Below are 25,472 nucleotides of genomic sequence, written 5' to 3'. Positions count from 1 at the left end.
GCTACTTAAAATCACAAAAATTCTGACAGAAACTTAGGGCTGGCAGAAAAGTCAGTTGGCCATAATTCTGCACATGTGAATTTAGGAGAATTTAATACCATGTGCTTCTAATTTAGCTTAAATTGTCACCTGCATTTGTGCTTCAGAAAATGGCAAATAGAACAGCAAATTCTATCTGTAATAACAATCTAAGTGGCTACATAATGGCTGGCGAGAGCAGAAAGAGAACCTTCCTTCCGCAGCTGGAGTGGTCCAGAGCCCGAGGACAGACTGTGCCCAAAGGCCACAGGACGAGTGAGCCACGCCGCGATGGAGAGCAGCGGATGACCTCAGCAAGCACAAGAAAAGAGGAGCAGAGAATGGAGCACAACAAACCAAAGAACATTTATTATGTGCAAGAGACAGATGGTGACAGGGATATTTTATTATAAAATACTTCAAACATACATATAAGCCCAAAAAGTAATAAAGCTCATGTATCCACCAACTAGACTTATCCAGTATTAATAGGGAGCCATCTTTTCTTCAGGACCTTTATGTAATAAAAAGTTATATGTACAGTAGGAAGCCCCCATGTATCCCTTCCTGATATTTCTGTGAATTTGGTACAGATCTTCTATGCCAGGCTTATATATCTGGAAGGAAGAACTTGGGAAAATAAAACTACTCTACCTAATAGAAGAGCAGTAAGCAAACAAAAGTGGAGGCATCAAAGCTCATTAAAGAAAACATCAAAGAGAAAAGGTTCCGATAAACAAACACACAAGATGCTGTCCTTTCTCTCCTAGTCTAGCCTTCACTGTTTCCTCTCTCATAAGTGTTTATTTCCAACAGACTGTTTCTGAAAGAGAAAAATCAACTATCATTATGCCGTATATAAAAACTTGGTCACCGTGGTTCTTAATTTCTATCTTAAGTATAAGCAAAACAAATATTCACTTTTAACTGAAATTATATATTAAATCAGAACTTCCAGTTAAAAAAATTAACCAGTACCATAACAGTGTAATGTGTTAATTATAGCTGTTTGTACTCCCGCTTCACAAACATAAAATATAGCTGTTTACACTCTCCTTCAACTATAAAAATATATTAACTTGTATGCTGAAGTACGTATTTATCACTTTTGAGCAAAAGGTTAGTTTTATGTTCTCAGCACCACATCACTTCTACAATTACTAACAAATTAAAACAAATTTCTCCAGAGATGATGAAACAAAATTAAAACACATTATCTCTAGGAGCAGTGGTCAGCAAACTGCGGCTCTCGAGCCACATGCGGCTCTTTGGCCCCTTGAGTGTGGCTCTTCCACAAAATACCACGGCCTGGCTGAGTCTATTTTGAAGAAGTGGCGTTAGAAGAAGTTTAAGTTTAAAAAATTTGGCTCTCAAAAGAAATTTCAATCATACTGTTGATATTTGGCTCTGTTGACTAATGAGTTTGCCGACCACTGTCTAGGAGGAATGACTTAAAGTACTAAATATTCAACTACATTTTCACAGGAAATATACTTAAGTAACCATGTATGTAATTTCTTCTAATAATATAACCGTAGTTTCATGCACTTCAGATTGATGGAACCTAAAAAGATATTGTAGCACAGCAGACAGGTAAGAAGCAGGGGGCAGTAGAGAGAAGTCAGCTTTGAGTCAGAAGACCTACTTTCCAGGCTGTGTGATTTTGGGCAACCATTTAATCTCTCTGAGCCTCAGCCTCCTCACCTATAAAATGGGGTCATACTTTCTTTTCAAGGGTGCTGTGAAGATGAACTATGGGATTAGATGTAAAAGTCCCTTTTAAATAAAGCACCGCCCAAATATATGGTATTACAGTGTATTCAAATGTAGATAGAATGTGTATTTATTCCCACAGTAGAAGAAAAGTCAATTCAACTACTGTGCTTTAAATCAAGTGGGTTTTTCTTAAAGTGATGTCTTCAACCTATTCAGAAACAACAGAAAATACAGGTTTCATCTGAAGTTGTGTGTGTAAGCACTCTCCGCAATCTTTAGAAAAAAGCCTATTACACAAGTGAAAAGTAACAGAGCATGCACGTTCATCAACTTGACTGGCACTAGCACTAAATTCCAGACGTTCATGTCTTTGCACGTCCCTTAATCTATGAAATTAAAAGTATCATTAATGATTTTAAACCCAACCAAAAAAAAAACCAGTCAGTATTACAACTCAATACATGAAAAAGCACTGAAAGTTGTCATTGCAATTGTAAGTCAGCATTTGTTAAAAACAAACCAAAACTTGTAAAGGAAATAAATCATGAGAATCAAAACTGTTGATCTTGCACTAATGACATTTACCCTAGAACTTGGCTATACTTTCTTAGAAACAGAAACAAAACAACAGTATGCAGAACGTTTGAGCCCAGCAGTTACCTACTTGAGGACTGTCACCCCCACAGAGACCCACAAAGACCAAGCTGTTTGCAAAAGGTCTCATATAAACTACACTTCACCCAACAAGAGTGCACACATTAAAATACTCAAAGATCCTTTGCTTTTGGCTGGAATTATATCTCTTTGAATTAAGTGATAAGGACAACTTCCAACTGGCTGTTTACTGATCACAAATAATTTCTGAGGACTATTTTAGAACAAAGGATCCCAGATAGTAACAGGGGATAACAGCAGGGGAACTATCGTTTAAAACTCACCAATTTTGTCTTTTAACCACTAGAATCGCCACAGCCAAAAGAAAAGAGTATGTTTTGTTTTGAAATGCAATATACCATCAGTGCAGCCCATTTTCCATTCTTGAACCCTTGGGACCTCCTCACAAAAAGTGCTAAACATCCCGGCCGGTGTAGCTCAGTGGTTGAGCATCGACCTAGGAACCAAGAAGTCACCGGTTTGATTCCTGGTCAAAACATATGCCTGGGTGAGGGCTCAATCCCCTGTGGGGAATGTACAGGAGGCAGCAGATCAATGATATTTCTCTCTCATCAATGTTTGCATCTCTCTATCCCTCTCCCTTTTTCTATCTCTAAAAATCAGTAAAAACTTAAAAAAAAAAAAAGGCTAAACACTGTTATAGCAATGCACACAAGTGAGAGCTTATCTCACATCTAGAAACAAAGCATTTCGGGCTATGCTTTACATCACAGCAATTATTACAAGTCCCTCCACATATCAACATGAGCACTCCCAAAAATCAAACAACAGTAGGAAAGTTTGCTGCAACCTGAACACATACCCCTGGGGCTCAGTTCCACTGGCAGTGTCAAAGGAAGATTACCCAATAAAACTTAGGAAAACAGCCAAAACATTACAACCAGGCCTCGGATCATTAGCTCACAAAATAAAGTACAGCCTCGCAGAGAGCTTTCACTCCAGCAGCTCTGCCCTGAGAACAGGACTGCAGGTGTCCGACTGCTGGTTACAGAGGTGGCAAAAACAGCAAATTTTACTTACTTAACTTCTTAACAACTTTTTCATTTCAATAAATTTATTTTGATTGGTTGGATTGTTTAAGAGGAAGAGAAGAATCTGTTCATGTTTTTCAACCTATGGGTGAAAAAAACAGTAGCGTTTAATTTCTCAAAATGTTAAAAGGGTAATTTCACTTAAAGAAAACTTTACCCACTTGTTTCTGTAATTCTGAGCAGCAGCAATTCATCCTGTTCATCTTTTCTAAAAGCAAATGCAGAAAGTCATTAGGTCACATACATGCAATATAAATAACAAAAATCCTCAAGTCTGAACATATGCAGATCTGCCCCTCCCCAGCCATGGGTTCCAACCACAGAAGACTTGATCAATTAACTTTTAAAAAAAATATTTCTTTATTGATTTCAGAGAGGAAGGAAGAGGTAGAGAGAGAAACATCAATGATGAGAGAGAATCATTGATCGGCTGTCTCCCGCATGCCCCTGACTGGGGATCGAGCCCGAAACCCGGGCATGCGCCCTTGGTCAGAATCAAACCTGGGACCCTTCAGTCCGCAGGTCTATGCTCTATCCACTGAGCCAAACTGGCTAGGGCTGATCAATAAATTTTTTGTTTGGGCTTCCACGCTATCTCAATTGTGTCCAGGGACTTTACCAAATTAATGCCCACGTCTCCAAGGTTTTAGGTCTTCTGCCTCTCATATATGGGATATCTCTTTTTGGCTGAGGGCAGGCCTGCCAAATCATCATCTTATGAAATATCATAAGATCCAATCTAAAAAACGTGGGTGTTTTTCACTTTCACAAGGATCAAAAATAAACTGGAAGTAACTTTGAATGCCCCCTCCCAGTATTGCAGCCCTTAGGCACAAGATGACCAATAGGGTTTTATTTATTTTTTAAAAATAAATATATATCTTAATACACACAGAGGGGTGTGTTTTTGTTGTTGTTGTTGTTTTTCTGTGATTAAACATTGTTTTGCATTGTTTTGACATTTCTAACGTTCTTGGCATCAATTCCATGCTGCTGAGCCTGATCTAAGGACAGTCTGGACTGGGCGGTCTGCTTCCATCCAGGGGGGTCCTCGAGGTGGCGTCACGACCTGGAGCCCTACCACTAGGCTCACAGAGGAGGAGGGGAATGTGGCCACGGGGAGTACGGAAAGATGAGTTCAACTAAATTGACAGCAATTCTTAATTACACTTACATTTGTTATTACACTTGGAAAAAATACCTTTATTTAGAGCATTTTGCTGTTTAGATGTGATGTTTCTTGCCAGACCATACATCACCAGCTTATCAGTTAGACTGACAGCACCGTTCTCAGAGCTTTTCTCAACCGACACGGTATGAACATTCTTAGTGATTCCTTTGACAGACAGCATTACATTCTGATTCAACATGAAGTTTTTTAGTAGCTCTATTACTAGTTGAGAACAGCTTCCATTCAATTCCATTAGTCCTGGGAAAAAATTACATATTGGAGTTAATCTTCAAGTCCCTTTAAAAAGGTAGTATTTAGATAAATTATCTAAGGATAATAAGAAAAAGGCTCACTGATTTTTAGCTAGGTTTATGTATGCTTTGATGTACTACTGCTATTTGCTGCATTAAAAAAATAAAACTTAAGTACTCATTGATCCCTGTTGTGTCAAGCAGTAATCTAGGTCTGGAGGGCCCAAACCGGCAAATGGTTGCCTCTGAGGATATATATATTGTGGGAGAAGAAAACAGGAATAGTTTCCCAACTCTCTGAGTCAAAACCAAAGTAGACTCTGAGGCAATCAGTGTGTTCTTATCTGTGGGGACCTCCAGGTAAAGAAATCGGAAGTAAAAATCTACTGTAACACTTCAGCACACTTTATACGAAGTCCAAGAGAAGAGCTGAAAATATGCAGATAATACTATGGGTAGTGTCATCTGAATGTCTCTAAAGACAGAGCGGTGACACAACAGGAAGACCTTCGACAAGAGCGGTCAGGCGACCCCCAATCATCCTGGCCCTGCGACTTCCTAGTTTTGCAACCTGGAGCAAAACCACCTCTGAACCTGGACACTATGAAGCCATCTGTAAAACAAAGATGGACCAACTCAATATAGTTTTTGTGAGAATGAAAGAAAAAATAAAAGATAGATTTCTTTGTAAACTCTGCTTGATATTTAGAAATCTTGGCAGTTACTTGAAATACCCATTTGATTCAGACTTACTAGTAGAGCTATAGAACTAATAGGAAAAAGCAACAACCCAGAGACACCCAAATTGGAAAGAGACTTGTCTACCTTCGAACGAACATTTAATAATTTGGAAAGGAAGTTCCAGGTGGCTGGCAGAGATTGGCAGCACTCTGCAAAGAGGCAGAGTTTCCACGTTTCCATAGTCCGCATAGATCACTTTTACCTCGGCCTCTGACGCCCCCAGAACAATAGCGCGGTACCAGAGATCATCACCTGAAAACATAATGGAATTTTTCAAACATGAGAGATAACCAAAAATTCATCTTACATGTACCTTTTATCAGCTTCTGGAGGATGGAATATACCCAAATATTAGAGTAAATCAAAAGTAAGAGATTCCAAAAACAAGGGATCCCGATGACCGAGGGGGAGATCTAGCCAACAAGGTGGGGTGGGGGAGAAGTCCAAGAAACCAAGGTGGGTGGTGTTGAAACAACTCCCAGCATGATGGTGAAGGGAAAATTCCAGGATGATGGCTCAGGTCTGGAGGGAAAGCCGTCTAGAAAGGAGTAGTTCAGAAGGTTAAAGACGCCTCGAATACAATAAAAGTTGATAAAAGTACATTAAGTGTTCACTGAATTTACACTAATGCAGAGAACTGGAGGTAATTAGTGAAAATATACAGAACACTAGTAACAACAAACAACACTACAAAATAGAAATCTGATTAGAGTACACCACATGGCTAGTCATGAATAGTGTTTATACAACACTACTAGAGTAATAAAGAATACTTAACCTAGCCCTAACTGGTTTGGCTCAGTGGATAGAGCGTCAGCCTGCGGACTCAAGGGTTCCAGGTTCGATTCTGGTCAAGGGCATGTACCTTGGTTGCGGGCACATCCCCATTAGGGGGTGTGCAGGAGGCAGCTGATCAATGTTTCTCACTCTATCCCTCTCCTTTCCTCTCTGTAAAAAAAATCAATAAAATATATTTAAAAAACAAAAAAGAATACTTAACCTAACCAAAAATTATCACTTACAGTTTCTCAAACCTAATTCATTCCAGAAGGCTATTCGAGAAGCTATTTGTTGGAAAACCAAATCATTTTTCCCCCATTAGAAATAATGTAAATTGAATTAATCTATTCCAGACCCCCAAATGATTCCCTGTTTTAACTTTTCTGATATACAATACATGTCTAATGTACTGTTTAACTGATAGACACCTACTGATCCACCATACAGAGTATTATTATCTAGAGCTGGTTATCTAGAAGTACTGACAGATACACCCTTGCCTAAGTATAACTGTGGTTATGGAACAGAAAAGCTGAACAACCCCAATATTTGAATTGAACCCATGACCTTTTCTTTAATTTCTCTATCAAACCAAATTGAATGTGCATCTTAAATAACAAGATCCATATCATCTCATGTGAAAGAGAACAGAAAAGTACTGTCTCTAGAAGAATCTTACTTGTGTATTGGGCGCAGCACGCATCTCCAGCTCTTGGTCTATAGGATGATCGCCTCGTCTGAGCATTGCAATATACTAACAATTCAGTTGTCAATATGTACAGTTTTTCCTGATCTTCTAAAATACATTAAAAAAATATTTTGTGAAAAAATTTTCAATACTATTATTATAGTATGCAAAACAATGTTAAATCTAATCACAAAAAACCCCTCTGTGTGTATTAAAATATACACTTATTTTTTAAAAATAAATAAAACCCTATTGGTCTTCTTGTGCCGAAGGGATGCAATACTGGGAGCGGGCAAGAAGGAAGCCTGTGGAGACTAATGTCTTGCTTGGGGTTGCTATACTAGGGTGTTCACACTTATGAAAAACTATTCAGCTGTGTTTTTACAATTGTTTGGTGTGCTATGCAGTGAGTGTGTTATACAGGCATACCTGGTTCTATAGTGCTTCAGATATTGTGTTTCTTACAAACTGAAGGTAAGACCCTCCACCAGCAAAAAGCTTACAACTTGTTAAAGGCTCAGATGACAGCATTTTTTTTAGCAATAAAGTATTTTTCAATTAAGATCTATACATTATCTTTTTAGAAATAAAGCTATTGAATACTTAATAGACTACAGTATAGTATAAACAATATTTTTAGGTGCATTGGGAAGCAAAATTAGTGCGACTTGCTTTAGGGCTCTATTCGCTTTATTGCAGTGGTCTGGAGTTGAACTGCATTATCTCTGAGGTATGCCTCCAGTTAATAAAAGAAATACTTCCAATTTGTCATACTACTAATATATGTTATCAGGATTGAATAATCTTAAACCCTTGCTTTCTACTCTACAGATTAAAGATAATTATTTGTAATATTAGAGATAAATTTAAGTAGTTATTGGTATCACAATTCTAGGTCTGACAATTTGAAACAAAGGTTTATTTTCTTCAGCCTTTAAATACCTGCAAACTATTTTGAATAGCCACCACCCAACTTGCACTAACTCACCTTCTACACTACAAGGATACATCAAACAACTCTGATAAGAAGCCTTAATTGTAAACTTCCATGAAACAAAAAAGGAAAATTAAAAATACTTATACGCTACTCTTCTTCACAATTAGGTCCAGTTTAAACCGCTCTCTAAGTTTCTAAAGATATAGTAACACTATGATTACAGACAGAATACAAAGTACTCTTTGAATATAAAAACATTTTGTTTCAAATTCTTAAATGGCCCTGGCAGGTGTGGTTCATTGGTTAGAATGTCAGCCTACTGACCAAAGGGTCACGGGTTTGATTACCTGGGTTGCAGGTTTAATCCTGGGCCCCAGTTGGGACACAAGCAGGAGGCAACCAATCGATTGTCTCTCTCATATCCATGTTTCTGTTTCTCTCTCTTCCTTCCTCTCTCTCTCTCTAGCTTCCTCTCTCTCTCTCTCTCTCTCTCTCTCTCTCTCTCTCTCTCTCTCTCTCTCTCTCTTCCCCCCCTCCCCTCCAGCCCCACCTCCTCACCTCTCCCTCTCTTCCACTCTAAAACAATCAATGGAAAAAATATCCTCGGGTGAGGAGTAAAAAAAATTCTCTTAGATGGCTGTTGAACATTAACTTGGTAAACACAATGCATTTAAACAAGAAGTTATACAGTAATCAAGACATTGTTTCGTTATAAAAAAACTGTAGATTATCAAGCCTAGGTTGAACAGGTGCTGACTGCAGGGCATTCTATTTATGTTCACACTTGTGTTTTTATTCGTAAATCTGCATGAAGTGCTAATAAGATCAATTCTTCCTTAAAACCTTGAGTGAGACAAAATCGTTACCCTCCTCCTTCTCCCCATTTCCTAATGAGTTCAGATAAGCACTTTCATGTTACAGTTAAAAAGGTTAGCATAAATGGGTCTCAAATTTTAATTTCTTACCTGGCATGTCATTTGGCAGAGCATAAAATAGGTTTGGGTTTATGATTTCTAATATGCTGGCTTGTACAGTTTTATCAACTGGCAATTCTATTGTCCTCCACTGCTGAGCTAAAGAGACAGCTGAAAACATACCAAACAAGTCTCCATGAAACAGGTCCAATTCAGTATTCTTTCCCAGTAATGTCTTTATTCACTCAGTTTTTTTCATCAACATTCTCAAATTCCCAAAATAAATAACTGTATTTTCACAAAACAATCTATTCAATTTGAGGGATTTTGTGGGTGTTACAAAAAAAAATAAAAAATCCAATCTGTAATGAGAACCCTTGAACCACTGCACTCCTATAGTATTTTGTTTCTGTAATATATTTCCACTTCTGTAGTATATTTAGTATCATTCTTAAAATGTCTTCAAACATTAAGGGATACACAACTGTATGATGCAAGTTTACCTAATAAGTAACTACATTAAAAATGAATACAGTGTTTGCTGAATAAAACGATCATGTTTCAATAAATTAATATTAAAATAACTTCAACTAGAGGCCCGATGCATGAAATTCATCAGAGTAGGCCTTCCTTTCCCTGGCTGCCTGCACAGCTTCCCTTGCAGCCCCGGCTTGGTCCAGAAGGATTAGCATATTATTATTAGCATATTATTATTTTATTATTATAGATAGCCTATTATAAATCTATATTAATCTATCTCCACAAAGCATATTTCTACAGGAAAATTGTATCCTTCAGAATAGAAAAATTTTCATAGCCTATGAAAACAAAGGATAACACAAATTTAAATAACAAATAAATGGCTTAAAAATGTTACCTTGATGCCCTGGGGTTTCAATCTGAAGATCATGTTTATTGACAGGTCTGTTTGTTGCACAGTCTTTTTGTGGTGAACTGGCTTTTACAACCAGATGTTCCTCAATGAGAATATCACTAATTATTCTGGGATAACAAGTGGAGAGATCGGTGAGCTCAAGTCCCACTCCATTTTCAGAGATTTCAACCACTCGGGCTTGTAGTTTTATCCCTGCAACGCACATCTGAAATTTTGCTATGGCTTCCTTAGTCCAGTGTTTGTTTCTAGGCTGTATATCTGGCAAATACATACACAACAGCATTAAAAAGAATTCTGTGCCCACGCTGTATTTTTTTCTTTATTGATTAAGGTATTACATATGTGTCCTTATCCCCCATTGCTCCCTCAGCCCCCACTCATGCCCTCACAGCCCTGGTGTCTTTGTCCATTGGTTAGGCTTACTAGTATATGCCATGCTGTATTTTTGCTTCAGGTCAGCAATGTTGAATATCTTTTTCCAATACTCAATTCTGTATCTACACACCCTACACACCCTGTATGTCTGACTTACCAATAATGCATTTGCAAATTTACCGCTCAGGATCTTTCCTTACTTTCCTACTAATGTGTCTTTACCTGGCATTTCCCAATAGGCAAAAATAGAATTATTATTTATTAACTTTTTAAAAAATTTTTTTTATTGATTTCAGAGAGGAAGGAAGAGGGAAAGAGAGCTAGAAACATCCATGATGAGAGAGAATCATTGATCGGCTGCCTCTGGCACACCCCACACTGGGGATCAAGCCCACAACCCAGGCATATGCCCTTGACCAGAATTGAACCTGGGACCCTTCAGTCCTCAGGCCGACGCTCTATCCACTGAGCCAAACCAGCTAGGGCTATTATTTCTTTTAGAAGCCATTTTTATGTTCTGTTACAAACAATGATGAGTGACCAATTATACTGTTAAAAAAAATATGTCAACCACATAATTCACCTTTGTGAACAGTTTTCCAGTAATTTCAAAATGTCATTTTAAACTACTTAGCAAAAAATTCTTTTTCTTAGCTAATTTTGGCTTATACCCTATTTTTAACAGTGACTCTCAAACTTCCATGTGCATCTGGATAACCTAGAGGGCTTGTTAAGACAGATTTAGGGACCCCACCCAAGAGTTTCCAATTTAGTTGCAGGTCTTGAGTGGGGAATGAGAATCTGCATTTTTAAGTTCTCATGTTGCTGCATCTGGTTCAGGGGCCACATATTAAGAAACACTAACATAAAATGTGGTAATTAAAAATAATAACCTGAAACATACTTAGTGTAGAATAAGTAGAAAGAAAACAGGTAAGCAAAAGAACAAATGAAAAGCATCTATGCTTCCAGACAGACCACTGTTAGCATTTTGGTATCCAACCTTCCACAGTTTTAAGGGAAATACACACATGAACATATATACTCATATTTATTTTTAAATAAATATTTATAACAATAATAACTACTATGGGTATAACAGTGCCCAGGCACTGTAAAGTGCTTTTTATACTTTTACTAGTGGCCTGGTGCATGAAATCCATGCACATTAAAAGATAATTAACTAGAATAAATATTTTAATATTGCTATTTGCCCTTTCTCTATAATAGAAGTGTCAGAGGTGAGAGAAAATTAGTAAAATGTATATGAAAATCTCCCTCCTGTGAGTCTGGGGCACACCGCGGGACCCAGGGTCAAGGCCCCACCCACCCGTGCCTCAAAATCGCACGAGACCCAGACCCGGCTGGCCCCACCCCCATCAAGCCCCGCAAGGGGTGTGAGGGGAAGGCACAGCCTCAGGTCCCCAGGCCCGGTGCCGGGCTGGGGGTGCAGCCTCAGGTACCCAGTCAAGCCCTGCTAAGACTGGGGGAGGGGTGCAGCCTCAGGTCCCCCAGCCCCAGCTCGAGGGCAGGAGGACCATTTGCATATTAGCTCTTTATTATATAGAATCTCTTTGAGGAAGGTACTGTTTCTGTGCAGGGGAGGAAATGAGAGCACAGAGTTTAAACAGTTTGGTTGAGGTCTCATGACTGGGAGGGAGTAGAGCTGGTCCCAGAGTCCTCCTAGTTACAATGCTATGCTGCATCTCCTTATAACTGCTTTCTTCACTTAAATCATGAACAATTCTTATATCAATGACACACATTTAACCTCCTTTTAATGACTATGTAATAACAAACAGTAAAATAGGACCTTCTGAGTGCGAGACCCTGTTCTGAACATTCATTTAATCCTCACAACAACCCCATGAACCAGACACTACCATTACCCATTGTATGGAGCATCATTTAACCCATCTTCTCTTATTATTTAGGTTGATTTGCTTTTATTAACAGCAGTAGAATGGGTTTCCTTGTAGGTGAACTTTGTAAAATTCCAGGATTAGTTCTTTGGGATAAATTATTGGAAGCAAGAATTAAAATACGTTCATGAGAAGCTATCCATTTTCCCACCCATCACAGTACAGAAAAGCAGCTGCTTCCCTACTCTGACATCGATAGGCAGTCTGGCCAGTATCTTTAAAAATACATTTTGAAATTTTATATTATAAAGATCTTCTAACTTACACAAAATATTAAAATTATAGATATTAATACTTAGATGTTTATGCACTCTAAGTATTAGGAGACAGTAAATTTCTTATTCTACATCATACCTACTAACCAACACTGTATCCCTTGAAATGGAAGCGTTAAAAATTCAGAGGGGATCATTTGGAGTTCATCTGCAGTAACTTCTTCAATGTTTCCATAATCCACAAAATGTACTTTAATGTTTCCATTTGGTACAATTTCCTTGACTAAAGCACGATACCAACGGCCATCACCTAGGTTTAACACAAAGTTTATAACATGGAAGTTGTATCTTGAAAAAGACATCATTTGTCTAGCAGCTAATAAACCTGCTCTCTTCCACAGATGATGCCTTTAGCTTTCATTCACAAATCTCTACAAGAATACCCAAAATCAATTTTTAGAATACCTCCAAAATTTTTACAGCACCACACTTTTCCATCTGATATAAAGATTTCATTCATCACCTATCCTTAAATTATCAGAATGTAAAGGTAAATGTAAGCATGTCTGTCAATCTGGAAGACTTAAAATACTCTCACTACTACTGACAGATTATTTTAATTGTTATTGGTAAAGCAATATAAAAAGTAAATAGAAAAAGTCTTGCAATGAAATTAAGACATCTCATTAAATTTATCTTCAAAATAAATAAGCACAGGGTGACCAGAAAAAACAATAAATCTACAGTGGACAGGTTTTCAATTATCTAATTTATTTTAGTATTATCAGAAATTTTGGAAAGAAAAGCATTTAACCAAGTTTAAGTATGAAACTATCATTTGGAAGTTCCTGATCAAAGAGAGAAGAAAAAACATCTTAAGCATTCACTTAATGTCAAGTGTGAAAAATATTTGCTTAAACATCAGAAAGAAAATAGACATTAAAAATAAGGGTTGATGAAACCCATATAGTTTTATTAAGCAATGTCACCCCAATACATTCAATAAAAATTTAAATTAAAAAAAAAGGGATTGAATGTCAAGAAACAAAAGGTTCTGGTAAAGTCAAGATTGCACCAACTGCAACTTACCTGAAAAAAAAGCACAACAAGGTTGCCCTATTTCTGCCTTAAAGTCATTAGACAACTTCTGCTGGCAAAGTTCTGCTAGTGATTTGTTCAAATCATTGAGTTTCTTTAAAGCTGAAAATATAATACACATGCAGCATTTAATACTTTTTTAAAATGCAGAATATAGATTTTTCTTTAAAGCTAAAAAATGTTTAAATCATACAATCTCAGGTATATCCCCAAACAACTATTAAGTACACCAAATGCTTTTCCCTTTTCATTAAAAACTGGGCAAATTTGCCTATCAATGATTCTCTCTCATCATTGATGTTTCTATCTCTCTCTCCCTCTCTCTTCCTCTCTGAAATCAATAAATATATATATATATATATTATGTGTATATATATATATATATATATATATATATATATATATATATATTTAAAAATAAATAAATAAAAACTGGGCAAATTTTAAGTCATTATTTAGTTAATCTTCCCAGTAAACCCTACGCCAATGATTCACTGAACACAGTGACAAGACTAGGGCATTGTCATCAGTATACAGCAGCAAGATGTTCACTACAAAGGAAGCTCAGCGAGGGGTGCTCGGGAACTCTCTGTACCATCTTTGCAGCTTTTCTGTAAATCTCAATTGTTCCACAATAGAAAGTGTATTAGAAAAAGAAGAGAGAAAACACTATGTGAACTGATATCCAAGATAGAATGAGAGAAGAAAGCAAACTGCAAAAATAATATACAGACAGTACTTTATCATTTATGCCTACATAAAAGAAATATGTACACTTATATAAGCAAATGTATAGAGTATGTACTTCTGAAAAGGTATTTAGAAAATTGAGCCCTAGCCAGTTTGGCTCAGTAGACAGGGTGTCGGCCTCCGGACCAAAGGGTCCCGGGTTTGATTCCGGTCAAAGGCAGGCACCTCCTGGCCCAGGAGCTCGTGCAGGAGGCAACCAATAGGTAGGTGTGCTTCTCTCACATCGATGTTTCTCTCAGTCTTTCCTTCTCTCTCCACTCTCCCTAAAAATCAATGGAAAAATATCCTCGGGCCCGGATTAACAACAACAAAAAATTCAGAAGAGGAAACAGAAAACTTACTTTCCACTAGATATTTTAAAAAAATGATTTTAGAGAGAGAAAGGGAGAGAGGGAGGGAGAGAGAAAAACACTGATTTTGTTGTTCCACTTATTTATGCATTCATTGGTTCAATGCTCTAACCAACTGAGCTACCTGGCCAGGGCTCCGCTAAATACTCTTGTAACTTTTGGCAACTGCTGAGCTAGAACACTTAAATTGACAACTGTCATGTTCACTTTCAGCCTTCATTGACCCAAGCTGAAAATATACATACCCTTTAAGACAGCGTCACCAACCGGTGGTCCATGGACCACTGGTGGTCCGTGAGGTCCGAAAGGTTGGCGACTGCTGCTTTAAGATATACACTGAGTGGCTAGATTATTATGATCTCTGAACGCATAATAATCTGGCCACTCAGTGTGTGTGTGTGTGTGTGTGTGTGTGTGTGTGTGTACACATATATATATATATGTTAGAGGCCCGGTGCATGAATTCGTGCATGGGTGGGGTCCGGCCAGCCTGGCCAGGGGTAGGGACATGGGCGGCTGGCCAGCCTGCCTGTTGATTGAACTCCTGGTCGAGAGGACAATTTGCATATTAGCCTTTTATTATATAGGATATACACTGAGTGGCCAGATTATTATGCGTTTAGAGATCATAATAATCTGGCCACTCAGTGTAGCTAGTAAGTTCATTCCTAGGAATATAACCAATGGAAACACATGCACATGTGCACTAAATTTGAGAATATTCATATCAACATTATTTATAGCTCAAAACTAGAAACAGCCCAACATCCAACAGTAGAAATAATAAACTGCAGTATATTCATACAGCAGAACACTATGCAGCAACAAAACAACAAGCCACAGTTACATGTAAAAATGATGGCCAGCTTTAAAAAACAATGTAAAGAAAACCAGCACTAAAGAGTGCATATTGTATTGTTCCATTTATATGAAGTTCAAAGCCAGAAAAAAACCAACCTATGCTAGTAGAAGGCAGGCTAGTATTTGCTGTTGAAAGAGAGAAGGGATAGTGATAGGAAGACATGAAGGAAACTTCTGGGTCACTGGCAATACTTTATTACTTGGCCTAGATGTTGGTTATACAAGTGTTTTGACTTTGGGGTAATTTATGTCACACTCTTATTTGTGCACTTATATATATATATATTGTTTTTCAATGAAACCAACAATTAAATTTAAATTTCAAAACTGAATCTAGGAGACATTTTGTGAAATCTAAACTGGTTTAAATATAAGGAGAGATGTTGGAAATAGAAACAAGGGCTTAAACTGGAAAAAAAAAGGCAACAACTAAGTTTAACCACATCTTTCTTGGAGGTACAAATGCCCACTTGGCCCTTCTTGGAAAGAGTATTTTTATCACTCAGTAAACTCATCTTGAGTTATTATCTACACCAATGTATCTGTGAAAAAATATGAGTCAACTTACCATCCTCTTTAAGCATGTGACAATAAAATTCTCCAGGACTATGTATCAAACAGACCACAACATCTACTGTTTGGTCAACAGTAAGGGCAACCCATGTCCATGCCAATGGATTTAGTTTTGCTTCTACACCCAAGGGAGCTGTGAAAATAAATGAACATTTTGTAAAACCAAATGGTCTGAGAAATCTACTTTGGAAGAACTGAATTTTCAATGATTCTCTTAGTGAATTCATAGGAAAGTTGAGTATTACAATCAACCATTACTACCCTCAGTACATTTCACATTTCAAATTCATTCACATTTCTGACTGACCTTCAGTGGCCAGTGACTCATAAAACTTTCAACAAATATTCAGTTCCCAAACAACTCTTACATGTATTTAAACCAATGCTTGATTTAAAAAGACAACAAGTACTCAACATAATTCTTTAGTATTTTACTGTATTGATTTTAGAGAGAAAGGAAGAGGGATAGAGAGATAGAAACATCGATGAGAAACAACAATTGGCTGCCTCCCTGCACAACCCCTACTGGGGATCGAGCCTACAACCCAGGTATGTGCCCTGACCAGGAATCAAACTGGTGACGTCTTAGTTCATGGTTACACGCTCTACCACTGATCCACACCAGCCGGGTAACATAATTCTTTTTGAACATATGAAAACCTACATATTCACAAAACCTTCTGAACTCCAGCCTGAACATTGTCTGATTGACATTTTACTTACCACTGGCTTCTTTCATGTCACTGAGCTTCTCTTTCACTATCCCCTTTTCCCGGACAGTAAAGCCTGCATCTGTGAGAACTTCAGTAACACTGATAGGAGGTGTCATGGATTTATCTATAAGCTCCACCACGGAACTGTTCTCCAACTTGTCCACCACTTTCACCGTGATCATTGTGTTCTGTACAGTTTTTTTCATTAGACATATAGCTTCTGGAGTCCAAATTCCTAATGATGGCTTTACCCCTAACAAAGAATTTTTTTAAAGGATGTTAAAATATTTCTTACAGCAAGCACTTAGAAATTCAGCTTCAAATTTCCACAAAGGTAAACTTAAGTAATCGGTGACAAACACTGGAACCAAAAAGTTCCATCTAAGCAGAAAGATTCTCTAAACATGAAAACGAAGGCAAAATTACAAAGAAAAAGCCTGTAAAAACCTTCTACAGTTCTATGTAAAAAAAAAACCCCACATAATTCCACTGATATGAAATGTCCAGAAAAGCAAATCTGTAAAGACAGAAAGCAGATTCCTGGTTGCCTGGGGAGCAAGGATTAACTATACAGTAGGTCCTCGGGTTACATCAGAGATCCGTTCCTACGGCACCACGTAACGCGATTTTCGCCGTAAGTCGGAATCCACCCACATAAGCACCTACGTCACTCACATGGAGCACATACACAGCAGTAATGAAGTGAAACAGTAAAAAAATTTAAAAGGAAGATAACAATTCCTGACCTTTACTTGTGGTAAATAAATAATAAAAAACATAAAGCACATATGTACATATGTCGAAATGACAGAACTTTTTTTTTTTTTAATAAATAAATGGGAGATGGCGACATAACCACGAAACGACGTATGTCTAGTCTGACGTAACCCGAGGACTATCTGTAAACAGGCACAAGAGATCTTATTTGGGTGATGGAAATGTTTTGAAGCAGGGTTACAGTGACAATTATACAACTTGATAAATTTACTAAAAATCACTGAGTTGTATACCTAAGACAGTGGATTTTGTGGTATATGTAAATTATGTCTTGATAAGGTTGCTATGAAATCATAAACAAAAGTATAAGCAATCCAGGAAGAAACACTGGTCCCTTACATGATATGAAGCATTTGTGGCAACCCCAAGATAATGCTAAGTTCATTTATATATATAAAAGCCTAAGCAACCGAATGACCAGTCAACCGGTTGCTATGACATGCACTGACCACCAGGGGGCAGATGCTCAATGCAGGAGCTGACTCCTGGTGGTCAGTGCGCTCCCACAGCTCACTGTCAGGTCCCGGTGGCCCACCAGCCAGGTGTCAGCCACTCCCTCCCTCAGTAGTCCTGCAGGTCCAATCTCCAGGGAACAGGCCAGGCACCAATGGACCTGTGCTGCCAGCACGTTCCTGACAGTGCCACCACCGGTGTCCTGGAAGTTGGCCTCGGGCACTGCAGCCACTTCCCCTCCCTAGATGCTCAGCAAGGAAGAAACTATATAAAAGCGGCCACCAGGTGGCTCCTGACAACCAGCGCAAATGTCAGCGGGACGGATCCGGATCCCGGGCCAGCAAGGGCATCCCACCAGCTGCTCGGAGGGCCAATCTTGTCCCAGACCCCCACCTGGACCCCCCTTGGGACAGGAGCCAGACACAGGGCTCACGGCTGGCGAGCATCGCTGCGGCAGCACAAGCCTCTCCCAATGGGGACTGACTGGGCACAACGGGGCTGGGATGAGCAGGAGCACCAGGCAGTGTTGGACTGCTGGTTTGGGCCTAATCCCCGCAGGCCACCCCAAGGGACCCCACCTGTGCACAAATTTGTGCACCGGGCCTCTAATAAAATATAAGAGCCATGTAACATACAAAAAAATAGCCTCACTGGTAATGAATTTAGCTCACCAAAATTGGCCATGATGAACTAACACAGAAATAGCTATTTGGTGCACCCATATATGAAGGCACTGACTACCTCTGCATATCAGACAGATGGGTACACTAGTTTAACGCCTTCTGGAGAACCACCACAAACAGGAAAAGAAGCATACCCACCAACACCTCCTAAGGACCTGTTAGCAATATACCTACACCTTGCAACCCATCTTAAGTAAATGATCTCGGACAGGTTGTAAAATATAGTTAAGTAGCATTCTTATAATGGATTACTAGTTAAATTAGGGTACATACACATGAAGGTGTAAAAGCCAATTGTTGACATGAAAAGAAGCCCTCTGGGACAGATTACATATATAGCAATTTCTAAGCACATACCTGTAATGTTCTTATTGCTTTTACAAGTGGGTTTCTCCCTACTTCATGTAGTTAATACACTTCTATGATATTAATAATGCAGGCTCCATAAATAGCAAAGAACACTCAATTTCATAACCACAGGTACATTAAGTTTTGTTTTATTACAGATAGTGTTTCTAAGTGTTCTATTAAGGATTATTTTCCCACTAAGTTAAGTCTAAACATGTTCCTTTATCTTATCAGTAGTAAAATAAAGTAGTTCCTTTATCTTATCAATTCTAATACTCCTACTTGAAATTTCAATCTTTAAAAATATGGGGAACATAAAAATTTCATACCTGCCAGCACACACTTTATTGCTTGCATTGGCAATTCCAACAACTTCAGAGTTATGGGGCACAGTCTTTTCAAACTCAGGATTTCAAAGTTTCCGTAATCTACATATCCGACCAGCACAGAGTCTTCAGAGGCGTAAGCCAAGACGGAGGCACGGTACCACTGATCATCCTCTGCAAAAAGGAGACTCAGTCTCAAGTGATTTTCCAACGTAGACGTAAAGAAAAACTTTTCCTCCCAAATTTATAAACTGTCATTTGTAAATTTTAACATCAAACTTTATTGAACAATGAATGCTTATTCAATATTGCTATCTTTGCTTAACAGAAGCCTTCGACTCCTCAATATCACCTTTTTCCTTACCTTACTAGACTACTCATGCAGTTTGCTGTCATGACTTATGTCCTTCCATGCCTTGTCTCCCCAGCAGACAGTTAGCTCATTAGGACAAAGAACATGTTGGTCATGTGGATCCACAAGGTCTTGACCAATACATGGGCCATTGGCTAAGGCATCAAGCAGGGCTAATTTTAGAATACCTGGCAGTATGAGTCAACCCGACTCCACCAACCGAGCAATCATTTTCCTGGAGGCCTACTTGGACCTCCTGCTCTGTGAGGTCACTGGCTCTCCCTTCACCCAAGAATAATGAGATGCACTTATCAAAGACCAGACCTGTGTAGCTAGAGAGGCTGTGCTATAGCTCTGCACTCCCAGGCCCTCTTGCTTTTCCAAAGAAAACTGGAGAATTCATGACCCTGGGAGGTTCCACATTGGCATTCTGATGTAAACAGAACGATCTGCACCAGTCTCCCAAAACTGCAGAGCTGATAAAACAATCAAAACCTCCTTTACCCACCCCACTCCCACATTCCCGGCCCTCTTCCTTTACGCACTTTGATTTAGTTTAACTGGACATATTTGGTGTACTTTAATACTCAAATTTCAAAGAGAGCCATCCAGTGCAAACTGAAGATTCTATCTCACCTGCATTTACTTAACTATAAGTAAAAAATTCAACAACACTCTCTTTCCTTACCCGAGAACTGAGCACAGCAGATGTCACCAATGGTTGGATAAAAATCTGAGCGTGGAGACACTTGACCACAGTACTCATTAAGGGATGCCTGCAGTTCAGCGAGCTTATCTGTAAATATAAATCACATCTTAAGCAAAAGAAATACAACTCTACACATTATCTTCATTTTTTGCCTGCTGAATCTTTTGATGTATGTTATCTTGAGAGCCAGATTGAGAAAGGTGACTTACGTCCACTTTGTAGTTTTTGACAAAAAAAGTCTTCTGGAGTCTGAATGTGGGAAACCACACCACAGAACTCATCACCTACATTCAAAGTTAACACTTTTGGGATTAAGTCTCTTCTGTCTACAACAATTTTGTTTTCAGCTGTCATTTTCCCAACATCTTCAGGCTCACCTGATCAGAAAACAGAAAAGTAAGTCTTTCTGGTTTCACTAATCAAAATTTTCAGTTTTTCAGGCCCAATCATGCTTTCCATACCTCTAGACCTTAATACATGCTGTTCACAGACCCACCCCTCAAAGTACCCCCAACCCCCCAGCAGCCCGATAATTTCCTGCCAAGTCTGGACCAGGTGCCTCTCCCAGGTGCTCCCTCTGCAACCTGCACTTCCACATTCGCACTGTTGTGTAATCTCCTGTGTCTCTTCTGCACACCTCCACAGTGCCAGAGTAAAGCTGACATTGCTCCAAGGGTCCCTGGTCCTTCCACCTGACACCTCTGCAGCATCTGCTATGACTGATAACTGCCTCCTAGAAACCGTTATCCCCCTGCTGCTCTGGCAACATTTTCCCATGCTCTTCCCACCGTCCCAGCATAGCTGCTCACTTATGTTGTAGGCCCTTCCCTATTTTTCCTCACTCCACACTATCCCTAAGACACCACCAACCCTTCTGGTTTCAACCATGACTACTATTAGACCAGGAAGTGTTTGGTTTTTCTCCTCTAGATGGCAAAGAAATACTGAAAGCTTTTCGGCAGAGTTATCACACCAAGATTTGTGTTTTAGGGATATCATACAGGCAGTAGTGTAAGAATACAGACCAGAAACAAAAAGATAAAATTAAAAAGTTTTTGAAATCATCTTGAATGTTAAGAATTCCTAAACTAAAAAAAAAGTGGTAATAGAAAAAGGAAGAAAAAAAACATACAAAGAACACTTAGGAAGAAGAATCAATAAAGACTCGGCAACCAATCAGAGCAAAAGATGGGAGGTGAAGGAGAAGGTCGACTTAAGGATGAGTTAAATTTGTTTATGTGACAAGATGCATCTAATCATGGCACCATTAATCTGGAGATCGCCTCTAGATGAATGAGCAGAGACAGGAAGTGTGTCTTCATCTACAGTACGGTCATATACTTCTTACCGACACTTCAGTCAACTACAGACCGCATATATAACAGAGGTCCCGACGTAAGATTACAATAGGAAGTTGAAAAATTCCTATCACCTAGCTATGTTGTAACCTAGCGTAATGCATTACTCATGAGTTTATGGTGCTGCTACTGGAAACAAACTATTGAGTTGCATTAGAGCACATGTTATTACAGCAGCAGGCTACACCACCTAGGCTTGTGTAAGTATACTGCATGATGTTTGCACAATGACCAAATCACCTAATGACACATTTCTCAGAACATAGCCCTGTTGTTATGTGGTACATGGCTGAACTGGTAAAGAAAAAGTACAGTAAAAAGCACAATACAAGAAATACATAAGACTAGGCAATGAGAAAATAAAATGCGCATAGCAAAACTTCTTGTAGACTACATGAAAACTACACACACGTAAACAAAAAGTAAAAATGTAAAGAGAAACACCATCCTACTAGAACAGAATGTTTTAGCACTGTTTATTATTGCTGGAATACCCAAATAAGGAAGAAAAGCAAACTGAACTAAGGAAATGTTAGCTAAAATACCTCAACCCAAAGTGTTATGATATTTAGTACTTTGTAATCTCTGATAATTATCATGTCAAGGATTAATCTGAAAGACAGGGAAGAAAACTAGGCAGGGGACACTGAGATGAGAAATAATGTATCACTAAATAAAAACTATCATCTTTCATGTATAAAGTTTATAGAAGGGCTAGCATTTCCATGAACCTGACACTGTGACATTTGTGCTTTTATGTTTAGTAGAAGTCACTATACTGTTCACTATTAATGTGTATACTCACTTTGAACCGCACTTTGCTTCTTAAAATTTTGTCCCTTAGGTAACAAGCCATATCCCATTTCTACAAGCACATCGTCTAAGAGTTTTCCTAAGTGATTAAGAAAACAGATCTACAGTGAGCTATATACTAAATATTAAGGCAAAGCATAAATAGAAAACAAATGAGTCACAATTACATGATTTAGAGATTATAGCTATTAATACACATTGGCAAATTCCTTACTAGTTCAGTTCCTTTGTGCAAAGTATGTTTTAGTAATGCTCAGCTTTAAAAATTGAGGCAAAATTCCATTCATCACTTGACAGAAAATTTAATGAAAATTTCACTTCAAAATTCTGATTAACATTGTAGTACCACCTTACTGGCATGCTTAGAAAGACCACTTTTTATGGGGGAAAATGAATTCAAGACACAAGACTTCTTCTCAGACACAAAGTATGACTGAAACAAGGCTTAGCCAGCACTTCAAGTTCTCTGAAATAATATCCAAAATCTGAAATCATAATATGAAACATACATACCAATGAAACAAAACATAGATTTTATAGTTAATTTCACAACAGGATTAACTGCATTTTCTACCAAGTTACCAACGGATGCTGAGCCTCTATAAGTAGAGGCGTAACACCGTGGAAACTGAGAGGCAATTGTAAGCACAGTGCAGGAAGTCACTTTTCAAACAGATAGAAAGCCTGTTCATAAAAGAACAGGATTCCGCCAAAACCGGTTTGGCTCAGTGGATAGAGTATCGGCCTGCGGACTGAAGGGTCCCAGGTTCGATTCCGGTTGGGGGCATGTGCCTTGGTTGTCGGGGGCATGTGCCTTGGTTGCGGGCATGTGCCTTGGTTGCAGGCACATCCCCATGGGGGGTGTGCAGGAGGCAGCTGATCGATGTTTCTAGCTCTCTATTTTTCTCCCTTCCTCTCTGTAAAAAATAAATAAAATATATTTTTAAAAAAAGAACAGGATTCCAAAGTGATTTTTTCATTTCTACAACCTGAGCAGTATGTACTTACAGTCTCAATACTAACAAAATACAGTTTTGTGGAGGTTGTTCAAAGAAAAAGCAACAATGATAAAAATGAATGCATTCGTAAGAGAAATTTCTGAATTTCTCAATAAAGGAGAACTCAGAAGTAGGTATTATCATGGCTATATTGAAAGGACAATATCGTCACCCCCAGACCGTCTACCTTTAGCCTTTAATCCACTCAGTTCTACGGATTCGTGCCATGTCTCTGACACACAGCCAACTGCAAGAGCAGGGCCAAGGCCACGTCTTCACTCACAGTCTGAATGCCCCCAGAGCAGAGCGTACTTGGCCTCACTTCGTGTTTCTTTCTTCTCTGAGTATTAGGTGGAGACTAAACAACGTATTAAACACCTCATTTACAAAGAAAGATTCGGGTCTTACCTGAACTTAGTAGCATAACATCCACAGCAAAGGTAACCACTTCCTCTTCCAAGATGTTGATAATCTTTACAGAGCAGAACTGCTCCATTAACAGTGATTTAATAGTTTTGATACAATCATTGCTCCAATTCCCCTCTGCTGGGATAACATCAGCCACAAAGCACTTTATGGCCTGAAAGATTTTGTGCAAGTTACTAAAAAAAAAATCAGTATTTGAAAATGACTTTCTCTAGTTAATTATGTGAAGGTTTAAAAAGATGTGCTTTCATGCATAAAATTTTTCAAAAATCTTTGAGTACTAACCATATAAACAATTTTATGTGTAATTATTTTTCTCTGAGTACCCTATTCACAGTGCTTTAACTTTTGGGACTTGAAGCTTGAGAAGTTGAGGAAAAGATAATTATCCCTCAGTTACATATCAATTCAAGTCACTTTCAAATAGTGTAATAAATATAAAAATGATTATTTTTAAAGAGCAGATTGATAAGAAATGCTTAAAAATGCTAACAGTTTTTCACCCAAGATAGTACTTAGCCAAGAAAACCAATGAATGTTTACCTGGGTAGAAAAAGATGTGCCAGCAGGTACTCACGGCAGAACAGAACAAGCAAATAGTGTGTCTATCAAAACATTAAAAACAGCTCCTTTGGGCCACTATTAGGAATTTAGAAAGCAAAAGAGACTCACACAAGGAGGAAACAAGTCAATGTTTCTGTTTAGTTGCTGAATTCTGTTTACTGGAATTATTTCTTCATTTCCATAATCAATATATAAGACTTGTGCCTTCTTCTGTAGCATATCAACGTCTCGTATTATTACTCTATTCCAGGTCTAAAATGAAATAAAATGGTACTCTACTTCAAAAAAGCATTTCATGATTTTTTTTTTAATGTATTGTTGACAGTATTACAGAAGTCCTCCATTTTTCCCCCTCCTTTCCCCCTCCTCCACCCAGGTCCCACCCAGATCTTCCCCATACTATTGTCTGTGTCCATGGGCTATTCCTATATACATATACTAGAGGCCCGGTGCATGGAATTCGTGCACAGGTAGGGTCCCTAGGCCGGCCAGCAATCAGGGCCGATCAGGGCCTTCCGGCTGCCAGCTGGGGCCTTCCTTCCCAGGCTGCCAGCTGCCAGGCGGGACCTTCCTTAGTTCCGCACTGTCCCCTGGTGGTCAGTGCATGTTATAGCAAGCAATCGAACTCCTGGTCTCCCAGTCGAACTCCAGAGGGGACACTTTGCATATCAGCCTTTTATATATATAAACTAGAGGCCCGGTGCATGAAATTCGTGCACAGGGTGGTGGGGTGTCCCTCAGCCCAGCCTTCACACTCTCCAATCTGGGACTCCTTGAGGGACCCCCTGGTGGGATCAGGCCTAAATGGGCGGTTGGACATCCCTCTCACAATCCAGGACTGCTGGCTCCCAACCGCTTACCTGCTTCTGCCTGATTGCCCCTAACCGCTTCTGCCTGCCAGCCTGATCACCCCCTAACCACTCCCCTGCCAGCCTGATCGACACCTTAACTGCTCCCTGGCCAGCCCAATTGCCCCCAACTGCCCTCCCTT

At 38.9% G+C, this 25,472-nt stretch overlaps 1 protein-coding gene across 1 annotated transcript; it reads right to left on the bottom strand.

Moving 5' to 3' along the window:
* Positions 1-1,916: 1,916 nt before the first annotated feature.
* TDRD1 (tudor domain containing 1) lies at positions 1,917-23,998 on the bottom strand. Its single transcript, XM_008144331.3, has 17 exons — positions 23,900-23,998; positions 22,486-22,572; positions 20,532-20,699; positions 20,302-20,409; positions 19,265-19,435; positions 16,685-16,927; positions 15,957-16,094; positions 13,419-13,529; positions 12,469-12,639; positions 9,800-10,075; positions 8,974-9,093; positions 7,063-7,179; positions 5,688-5,855; positions 4,642-4,869; positions 3,602-3,648; positions 3,430-3,522; positions 1,917-1,942 (listed from the first exon to the last, which is right to left on the bottom strand). Exons 1-16 carry the CDS (start codon positions 23,985-23,987, stop codon positions 3,430-3,432), a joined length of 2,334 nt encoding a protein of 777 aa, XP_008142553.2. The 5' UTR covers positions 23,988-23,998; the 3' UTR covers positions 1,917-1,942.
* Between the last annotated feature and the right edge of the window lie 1,474 nt (positions 23,999-25,472).

The sequence above is a fragment of the Eptesicus fuscus genome, chromosome 17 (genome assembly GCF_027574615.1).
Source record: "Eptesicus fuscus isolate TK198812 chromosome 17, DD_ASM_mEF_20220401, whole genome shotgun sequence".
Taxonomy (NCBI): Eukaryota; Metazoa; Chordata; class Mammalia; order Chiroptera; family Vespertilionidae; genus Eptesicus; species Eptesicus fuscus.
The sequence above is the reverse complement of the archived record's forward strand: the minus strand, read 5'-3'. Positions and strand labels throughout refer to the sequence as shown.

What these genes read in the sequence shown, in the direction of transcription:
- TDRD1 (XM_008144331.3), bottom strand. Translation starts at nt 23,987, where the DNA reads ATGGAGCAGTTCTGCTCTGTAAAGATTATCAACATCTTGGAAGAGGAA. An exon ending in GATACAGTGTTGGTTAGTAG is followed by an intron (nt 10,076 to 12,468) that starts GTATGATGTAGA and finishes TGTATTTGCCAG; the next exon opens with ATATACAGCCTAGAAACAAA. An exon ending in GTGCTGCGCCCAATACACAA is followed by an intron (nt 5,856 to 7,062) that starts GTAAGATTCTTC and finishes TTATGTTTTCAG; the next exon opens with GTGATGATCTCTGGTACCGC.